Raw genomic sequence first — 10,791 nt, forward strand, 5'->3', positions numbered from 1 at the left:
CACCACAGTTCAAAAGCATTAATTCTTCTGTGCTCAGTCTCTTGTTTTTAGGAAATGAGATACCAAGTGGAAAAGCTTCCTACTCATAGATTTATCAATCATTGAATTTTGCGTGGCATAGATGAAAGCCTTATTAAAAAGTAACTTTAATTCAGAATGTATTAAAATATGAGTTGAATTCATCACTTTTATTTCACCTATCTTGAGGGGTGAATCCCAATATAAGCAGCTCCAAGAGGAAAATGTAGGTGGGGACAACGGCTCTGAAATTTTCTACAAATTATCCTGAACTGACTGGTGACAAAAGGATGAATTCTGTCTTGAGAAATGATGATTCACACTTAAATAAGGGTATGGATGTTGATGGTTTCTCCCGTTTCTGGAAATAAGTTCCTATGGTTTAATATTACCTAGGAGAATAATCCTATTTTCAGAACAGTTAGGGAACACTTCCTCCTTAGGCAATTTTCCATGGATCATGAAAAAAGTTATAAATAATAACAAGGAAAATTCTGTTCATTGGTCCTAAATTTGGGAACCAGAGTATAAAAGGTCTAGTAGAGAAGAGGTATTCAGATTCTGAGAAATTTGTCTCTGCTCAGAAGCCAACCCTCCACACCTGACACCATGACCCATTCCTGCTGCTCCCCTTGCTGTCAACCTACCTGCTGCAGGACCACCTGCTGCCGGCCCACCTGCTGTGAGTCCAGCTGCTGTCAGCCCTGCTGCCCCCCAACTTGCTGTCAAACCACCTGTTGCAGGACCACTTGCTGCAAACCTACTTGTGTGACCACCTGCTGCCAGCCCACCTGCTGTGAGTCCGGCTGCTGTCGGCCTTACTGCCCCCCAACTTGCTATCAGACTAGTGAACACACCTGCTGTAGGACCACCTGCTCCAAACCTACCTGTGTGACCACCTGCTGTCAGCCCGCCTGCGGTGGGTCCCGCTGCTGTCGGCCTTGCTGTCTCCCTGCCTGCTGTCAGACCACCTGCTGCAGGACCACCTGCCTCAAGCCTATTTGTGCGACAACCTGCTGCCAGCCCACCTGCTGTGAGTCCAGCTGCTGTCAGCCCTCCTGCCCCCAAACTTGCTGTCAAATCACTGAAACCACCTGCTGCAAACCTACTTGTGTGACCAGCTGCTGCCAGCCAACCTGCTGTGGATCCAACAGCTGTGGACAAACCTGCGGTGGCTCTAACTGCTGTCAGTCTTGCTGTCAGCCAGCTTCCTGTGCACCCGTGTACTGCCATAGAACCTGCTACCACCCCACGTGCTGCTGCCTGCCTGGGTGCCAAGCCCAGAGCTGTGGATCCAGCTGCTGCCAGCCTTGCAGCCGCCCTGTCTGCTGTCAGACCACCTGCTGCAAACCTACCTGTGTGACCATCTGCTGCCAGCCCACGTGCTGTGGGTCCAGCAGTTGTGGACAAATATGCAGCAGATCCAGCTGCTGCCAGCCTTGCTGCCGCCCTGTCTGCTGTAGGACCACCTGCTACCACCCCAGCTGTGTGTCTACCTGCTGCCAGCCTTCCTGCTGCTGAAAATCTTGCCAAAGAATCACCATCTCACAAATCAACCTTGCTGTTCCTAGGACAAATTCACTTCCAAATGATGCTGAAAGCCAGCAGTCTATTATCAATTTTTTTTTCTTATTCATCTGCCTATATAAAAGCTTATGAATCAGCTTGATGGAATTTAGAGGACCTCACCCTGATTCTCCCCTTCCTATCTGTGCGGGTGATGTGCCAGCTTCCTGCATCATTATAATGGAGCATCTTGGCTTTGACTTTGAAATCTAGATCTTCACCTTCTCTCTACATGTATTTTAGGGGAAAAATCCTCATGACTTTTTCTTTGTTTCTGATACTTATCTTCATAATAGTCTTCATAATCATGTATCTTTTCAATATACTGATTATTTTTTATCTTACTTTCTTCTTTTCATAATCACTTTGAGTTGTCTCTCTAGATGCAGGGAATTTTACCTGGATTTCTAAATAAATCTTGTGCCACTATTCATCCCATACTGTGTTTTTGGTTATTATGCAGCATCTGCAGAAAGAAACAGCAACTTACTCCAAAGTAGTCTTGCTTGGGAAATCCCATAGACAGAGGAGCCTGGAGGGTTATAGTCCATGGACTCGCAAAAGGGTCAGACCTGACTTGGCCACTAAACAACAACAGAATTCATGATGAAAGGCTGAGCTCATACAATCCCCCACAAATTATTTTTTCCATTTCTCATGTGAGAAAACCTCCAACTTGATAAACTATCTCAAAGTTTATCAAATAGTGAACGCATGTCACTATTATCAGGTTAAGAAATAGAACTTAAGCCCAACCCTTTCAAATATAACTCTCAATAGTACAGAATCGGTCACTTTCCTTTTATATTACGATTGCCACACTCATCCATGTCATTTCCGGGTAGTTCATTCATTCTCCTTGCTGTGTAGTCGTCCAGGGATTGGATATGACACATTTTATTTATTTCCTATTGATATATATGTGGATTGGTTGCAGTTTGGGGATAATAAAAGTAATGTTGTTATGAACTGGTCCTTTGGTGCACATAGATAAACATTTCTGTTGGATAAATATCTACAAGTGGAACTGCTTGGTCAAGGTGTTTATACTGTCCTCTGTAGAGGTCTTTCCCACTTTTATTATATTTCTTCTTTTAGTTACTCGATAGTTTATGCTATTATAGAGTACACCTTAAAATTTAAATTTCTCAGTATTTCTGACATATATAAAAGTAATTAATTTATGTATACTGATATTATAACCAAACTTCCTAATTATTTCTAAATGTTTACCAATCGATGGGCTTAGAAAAATTTTTTTTGCATACTTAGTCATATCAACTGCAGTTGACAGGATTTCCCCTCTAAAGTTGAACTTACAGACATAAATAGGACTAGAAGCAATTTATACAAAGGCACTTTAGAGAGAAAATGTGATATCAAGACTAGCAGAATTTCCTCAAGCTTGCAGGGGATTTGAAAAATAAATGTGTGTTTCTTCAGTGGGGATGGGATAGTTGGCTATGGAAGGTCAGAGTCAGGAGAGGCACACATACAAGGTTTGGCGGTGCACAGGCACGAGGGGCCCTGCTCCTGAGTCTTCCAGCCCCTTAGGAAAGACCACGTGTTTGACATGAGTGCATGGGATACTATTCAACATTTTGTTGTTCCTAATACTTATTTTGATTCTTTGCTCTCACAAAATGAACTTCTAGTTGCTGTTTGACTTTCCCTTTAGATACTCCTGCACAGAGGAATGACGGGTCTAATAGACTGTCCAAACTATAGTCACTATAGTTATGATTGTGACTAATGCGTGTGTGTGTGCACGTGTGCTCTGTTGTGTCCAGCTCTCTGCAGCCCCATGGACTACAGCCTTCTAGCTCCTCTGCCCATGGCATTTTCCAGGCAAGAACCCTGGAGTAGATGGCCATTTTCTTCTCCACGGGATCTTCCTGACTCAGGGACTGAACCCAGGTCTCTTGTGTCTCCTGCATTGGCAAGTGGGTTTTTTACTAGTTGAGCCACCAGGGAAGCCCAATTGTGATGAATAAATTGGCATTAGTCTATGGAATGGATAGAATTATTATGCCTCAAGATGGGTACATGAATCAGAGCAGGTTTCTGAGTCTGCAAGAATCAGTTCAGAGACTTCTTTGGAACATAATATATTTTGCAGGAAGTTACTTAATTCTTTCTACTCTGTCATCACATTCTTAGGTCAAAGAACAATTTTCTTTAGATGATATTCTTTCTCACACTGGATGCTTACAAACGTTTGATGAAGATGAATGCATGAGTGGCTGGACAACACCTAGGGCCAAAAAGAAAAAAACCCTCTGCATTCTAAATTGCAGCTATAAAATGCTTCCACCCCCAAATATTATATATATATATATATATATATATCATATATCTATAGTTTGCAATTTGAGACAATTGAAAAAGTAAAGATGTTAAACTAGTTTAACTAAAAATATTTTTGTATGTCTTTTGATAAATATATAAATAAATATTACATATAAATATACATTTACTTACATAATTTTATATATTTGTATTTTTGTTGCAAAACACTAATTATAGAATTGCTTATGAAATTTTGTGGTCAAAATGTTTGTGCTATTGGATAACCTAAATATATTAATGTAATGCAACTATTTACAGACCTAATGAAGAAGCAGACAAGTATATGGTAATAGTTGAGGACATTAATAGTCCACTCGAGGACATTAATTTCACCACTGGACAGATCATCCAGACCAAAAAATACACAGGGGAACATTAGCCTTAAATGACACCATATATAAATCCATCTTGACAGACATATATAGAATACAGCTTTCAAGGGCAACATAATACATATTCTTCTCAAACACACACTTTACATTCTTCAGGATAGATTATATGTTGGCTCACTAAACAAACTCATAGTAAGTTAAAAAAGATTGAAACTATATAAAGTATACTTTGAAACCACAGTAGTATCCAACATTAGAAAGAAAACTGGAAATTCACAATGTGGAGATTCAATAAAATGCAACTGAACAACCAATGAATCAAAGAAGAAACCAAAAGAGAAATTTTAAAACACCTTGAGACAAATGATAATGGAATTACAGCATACGAAAATGTATGGGGTGCAGAAACAGAAGTTCTAAAAGATAAGCTCATAGCAATGAATGCTTGAGAAACAAAAAAATTTCAAATAAACTGCCCAAGTTTACACTCAAGGAACTAGATAAAGAAGAACAAAGGAAGTCCCAAGTGAGCAGAAGCAAGGAAATAAAGCTCATAGTGGAAATAAATGAAACAGAGACTAAAAAAGGGAAAAATAAGAGAGAAGATCAACAAAACTACAAGCTGTTTTTATTTTAAAAAGGTAAGCAACTTAAAAACTTTAGCTAGACTCACTAAGAAAAAGAGAAGCCTCAAATTTAATATCAGAAATGAAGGAACATTGCAAACTACTGTGTAAATACCGTAAACTATAATACATTGGTGAAAGAAATTGAAGAAAATACAAATTTTTTGCTCAGGGATTAGAATAATAATATTGTTGAAATATCCTTACTACCTAAAGTAATTTACAGATTCAGCGCAATCCCTATTAAAAATCCAATGGCATTTTCACCAAAATAAGAAAAAAAAAATTGGGATATGTGTATGGAAGCATAGAAAACTCAGATAACCAAAGCAATCTTATTTTTTCTTTTTAAATTTTTAATATAAATTTATTTATCTTAATTGGAGGTTAATTACTTTATAATATTGTATTGGTTTTGCCATACATCAACATGAATCCACCACAGGTATACACGCTTTCCCAATCCTGAACCCCCCTTCCCTCTTCCCTCCCCGTACCATCCCTCCGGGTCAAACAAAGCTGGAGACATAATGCTTGCTGATAGCAAAGTGTGTTACAAAACTATAGTAAATAACACTGTATGGTTTGGCATAAAAACGCACATACATCATGGAACAAGATAGAGAGCCCAGACATAAGCCCATACATTCTACAGCCAATTAATCTATAGCAAAGGAGCCAGGAATATACAATGGTGAAAATACAGTCTTTTCAATACATGGTGTTGAAAAAACTGACAGCCACTTACAAAAGAATAAAACTGAGCTACTATCTTACACCATACACAAAAATTAACTCAAAATGGACTTCCCTGGTGGTCTGGTGGTTAAGAATCCACCTGCCAGTGCAGGGGACGTGGGTTTGATCCCTGGTCTGGGAAGATTCCACGTGCCTCAGAGCAAATACGCTCACCTGCCACATCTACTGGAGCCCCCGCACTCTCGAGTCTGTGCTCTGCAGAAAGATCCACCACAGCGAGAAGCCTGCCCACCTCAACTAGAGAGTAGCTCCCACTTACCCCAGCTAGAGAAGGTCTGCACACAGCAATGAAGACCAACACAGGCAAAAAGACAAGAAAACTCAAAATGGATTAAACATGAATCTGAAACCATAAAATTTCTGGAGGAAACATAGACCTTAACATTGGTCTTGGTGCTTTAAAAAAAAAAATAGACACTAAAAACAAAGGTAAAAAGTAAAGTGGGACTACATCAAACCAAAAAGCAGGAATTCCCTGGTGGTCCATTGAGTGTGACTCTGTGCTTTCACAGCTGGGGACCTGGGTTGAATCCCTGGTCCAGGAATTAAGATCCCACAAGCCACACGGTATGGCAAAAAGAAAAAAGCTTCCACATAGTAAAGTGAATGGTAAACAAAATGAAAAGGCAGCCTACTGATTGGGAGAAAATACTTGCAATCATATACATGATAAGGATTGATATTAAAATATATGAAGAACTCACTTGACCCAATAGCAAAAAGCAAAACAAAAACAATCTGATTGAAAAAATGGGCAGACGTTTAGAACAGACATTTCTTTTTAACTTATAAGACATACAGATGGGCAACAGGTACTAGAAAGGAGCTCAACATTACTAAACATCAGGGAAATGCAAATCAAAACCATGATGAGTTACCACCTCATAGTTTTGCATGACTATAATGAGAAGGACGAGCTACATCAAGTCTTGGTGAGAATGTGGAGAAAATAAGAACATTTGTGGGCTGTTTATGGGAGCATAAATTGGTGCAGTCACTATGAGAAATACTATGCCTGTTCCTCAAAAATGGAAAGAAGAACTACCATCCAATCCAGCAATTCCTCTTCTGGGTATTTATCTGAAGAAAACAAAACACTAACTGGGAACAATATAAGCACCCACATGTTCACTGCAGCATTGTTTACGGTAGGCAAGATATGGAAACAACCAAAGTGTCCATCAATGGATGAATGAAGAAAGCATGTTATGCATTATGCAATGGAATACAATTCAGCAGGAAAATATAAGCTGCTTTCCCATTTGTGACAATATAAATGGACCTGGAAGACTTTATGCTAATTGAAACGAGTCAGACAGAAAGACAAATACTATATAATCTCACTTATATTTGGAATGCAAAAGAAACCCAAAAATCTAAACCCTGAGCTCACAGATGGAGAGAACACATTAACGGTAGCCAGAGTTGGAGTGGGGTGGTGGAGGGTGGGCAAAATGGGTAAAGGGAGTCAAAAGCACAAGCTTCCAGTTATAAATACACTCATGAGGAAGGTAATGCACAGCATCGTGACTATAGTTAATAATACTCTCTTACATATTTGAAAGTTGCTAAGAGAGTAAATATTAAAAGCTCTCATCACTCCAAAACATTTGGAACTGAAGTTGGTGACGGAGTTTAACTAGACTTACTGTGGTCATTGTGCAAGACATACAAATATCAAGTCATTATGTTTCACACTTGAAACTAATATAACGTATTATGACAATTATACCTCAATTTATAAAAACAAGAGAGACACATGCCAGTAGAATTCAGAAAGCTCACAATAGACAGGAGAGCACATAACACTGCTGGTAGTGAAATGCTGAAACACTGTTTTATTCTTTTTTAATATTGTTGACTATATTCTTTCCCTCTGTGTGAAAGCAGCTTAGTCATGTCCTACTCTTTGCCAACCCATAGACTCTACAGTCCATGGAATTCTCTAGGCCAGAATACTGGAGTGGGTAGCCTATCCCTTTTTCATGGATCTTCCTGACTCAGGAATTGAACTAGGGTCTCCTGCATTGCAGGTGGATTCTTTACCAACTGAGCTATCAGGGAAGCCCCTATTCTTTCCCTATGACATGACAATTACACTCCTACATTTGTAACTAGAGGAGAGAGAGGGAGAGAATTGCACAGGAAAAAAATTAAGAAATTATGTCTCACACATTCAACATCTGTTAAAATATGGAAATTGCCAAATTCAAATATACCTTGGCTATCATTGTATTTGACTCAATTTTTTAAAATCTATGTATAAGTTGGAGGTCTCACCTCAGATCACTGACCCAGCTACAAAATGCTGCTGCAGCTAAGTCACTTCAGTCGTTCCCGACTCTGTGCGACCCCATAGACAGCAGCCCACCAGGCTCCCCCGTCCCTGGGATTCTCCAGGCAAGAACACTGGAGTGGGTTGCCATTTCCTTCTCCAATGCATGGAAGTGAAAAGTGGAAGTGGAGTTGCTCAGTCATGTCTGACTTAGCGACCCCATGGACTGCAGCCCACCAGGCTCCTCAGTCCATTGGATTTTCCAGGCAAGAGTACTGGAGTGGGGTGCCATTGCCTTCTCTGAGCTACAAAATAGGGATGCTACGAAATAGGGATGGAATATTAATTGGTTGATGGTGTCTGAAACCCAGTGTACTGCTTGTATGCCTGCTTCTAGTCCCCTGCTTTGGTGCTGATTTTCACATAAAAAGCATTGTGCAAAATATCCTCTACCTGAATGTCTCTGATAAAACTGGGAAATGTATTGAGGAAGTTGTCCAGATATGGACTGATGTGGAAGCCTTGAACCCGAGTTTCTAGGGATCAGAGTTGGACTCAAGCAGGCTTCATTCATCACAGAATGCACCAGCATCCTGACCCTTTCAAGACACGTCCCAATCTAAGTAGAGCCAAAGGAGCAAAGCTGAGAAGGGAGAACAGTTCTGCCCTTCACAGAGCCAGCATGAGCTACCCCATGACCAGATGATGTCACGTGACCAGAAATGCTGCTGGTGATGATTCCTGATCTTTCCGTTTCTAGGAAAGATTCGTAAGTATTAGACCCAACTAAGGAAAAGATCAAACACTAATTTATAGAGGCCTCTCTATAAAACACTAAGAAGGCAACTTCCTCCATGACAATTATCCAAAACTACAACAATAACATAAATAACAACCAGGAAAGTCCTGCTTATTGGTCCCAACATTGGGGGTCCAGGATGTAAAAGCCCAGAACAGGAGGAGTCCTCAGAATCTGAGAAACCCATCTCTGAGCCGGAGTCCACCCTCCACCACTGACACAATGACCCCCTCGTGCTGCTCCCCGCACTGTCAGCCCACCTGCTGCAGGACCACCTGCTGTGAGTCCAGCTGCTGCAAGCCCTGCTGCCCCCCTACATGCTGTCAAACCACCTGCTGCAGGCCACCTGCTGCAAACCTATCTGTGTGACCAGCTGTTGCCCGCCCACCTGTTGCAGCAAACCCTGCTGTCAGCCCACCTGCTGTGGGTCCAGCAGCTGTGGACAAACCTTCAGTGGGTCCAGCTGCAGCCAGTCTTGCTGTCAGCCAGCTTCCTGTGCACCTGTGTACTGCCGCAGAATCTGCTACCACCTCACGTGCTGCTGCCTGCCTGGGTGCCAAGCCCAGGAATGTGGATCCAGCTGCTGCCAGCCTTGCAGCAGCCCTGTCTGCTCTCAGACCACCTGCTGTAGGACCACCTCCTGCCACCCCAGCTTCGTGTCCAGCTGCTGCCAGCCTTCCTGCTGCTGATCACTTTGCTAAAGAATCACTGTCTCTCTAACCAACCTTCTCATCACCTGATTTGGCATTCCAGAACAAATTTTACTTCCAAATGTTGCTACAGCCAATGTTCTATCACCAAATTGTTGTTATTAATCTCCCTGGTTAAAAGGTTGAGAATCAGCTTGGTAGACTGGGGAGGACTTCCCCTTGATTCTCTTCCTCCTGTGTATATGAGTCATGTTCCACGTTCCTGCGTCCTTGATATGGAGTGATGGTCTCCACTTTGACTCGGAAATCAGGATCTTCATCTTCCCTCTACATGTAACTATGAAGACACATACTCATGACTTTCTTCAGTTTCTGCTGCTATCTTCATAATAATCTTCATAATCATGTTCCTTTTCAATGTACTCATCATTCTCATATCCTGCTTTCTTCTTTTTATGATCACTTCTAGTGTCTCCCAGAAGCAGGGAATCTTACCTGAATTTCTAAATGACCCTTGTGCCGCTATTCATGTCATATTGTGCTCTGTGTTCTTACGCAACATTCATGATGTGAGGATTTACACACAGACGCATATGCTATGAATTATTCATTCTGAGCTCATACAATGCCCCACATTTACTATTTCTATTTCGCATGAGAAAATGACCAACTTGGTAGATTGCCTCCAAGTGAACACACTCCTGTCACTCTTACCAGCTTAAGAAATAGAACTTGCTGTCTTCAAATTCTCTCACTCATTCCCAAATGTAGGCAAGTTCACAATTTTTCTAAACTTGATATAAATGAGATACTATATAATTGGCCACTTGTTCTTTATATTAGGATTGTGACACTGATCCATGTAATAATCTGAAGTTCATTTAATCTCCTTACTGTATCATCTTCCACTGAATGCATATGACACCTTTCATTTGTTTACTACTGATATATGTGTGGATTCTTTGTAGCCTGGGGCTAATAAAATCATGCTGCTTTAAAAGTTTTAGAACAGGTTCTTTGGTACACGGATATAAACATTTCTATTGGATAAATATCTACAAGTAGAATTGCTTGGTGAAAGTTTTTATACTGATCTCTGTAGAGGTCTTCCCCATTTTTATTTCTAGGTGTTTCATAACTTATGCTATTTTAGGGTACAACTTAAAATGCTAATTTTTCAGCGTTTCTGACATGTGTGTGCATATGTGTGTTTTCTGCATATGTGTGAAATGTGTGTGCATATGTGTGTTTTCATACATATGTGTATGTGTGTTTTCATATGTAAGGGTATGTGTGTCTCACTCTTTGTGACCCCACAGACTGTAGCCCACCAGGGTCTTCTATCCATGGAATCCACTGGGGTGGATTGCAATCTTCTTCTCCAGGGGATCTTCCTGACCCAGGGATTGATCCTCGG

The 10,791-nt window shown here is 40.8% G+C and overlaps 2 protein-coding genes across 2 annotated transcripts; both read left to right on the forward strand.

Moving 5' to 3' along the window:
• LOC102172755 (keratin-associated protein 9-2) lies at positions 564-2,067 on the forward strand. The gene has a single exon (XM_005693801.3). The coding sequence runs from the start codon at positions 628-630 to the stop codon at positions 1,537-1,539; it is 912 nt and encodes a 303-aa protein (XP_005693858.2). The 5' UTR covers positions 564-627; the 3' UTR covers positions 1,540-2,067.
• LOC108638302 (keratin-associated protein 9-3-like) lies at positions 8,873-10,358 on the forward strand. Its single transcript, XM_018065095.1, is given in 3 exon segments — positions 8,873-9,064; positions 9,067-9,151; positions 9,194-10,358. Coding segments are annotated over 3 exon segments (423 nt in total). The 5' UTR covers positions 8,873-8,946; the 3' UTR covers positions 9,414-10,358.

The sequence above is a fragment of the Capra hircus genome, chromosome 19 (genome assembly GCF_001704415.2).
Source record: "Capra hircus breed San Clemente chromosome 19, ASM170441v1, whole genome shotgun sequence".
NCBI lineage: Eukaryota > Metazoa > Chordata > Mammalia > Artiodactyla > Bovidae > Capra > Capra hircus.

What these genes read in the sequence shown, in the direction of transcription:
- LOC102172755 (XM_005693801.3), top strand. Translation starts at nt 628, where the DNA reads ATGACCCATTCCTGCTGCTCCCCTTGCTGTCAACCTACCTGCTGCAGG.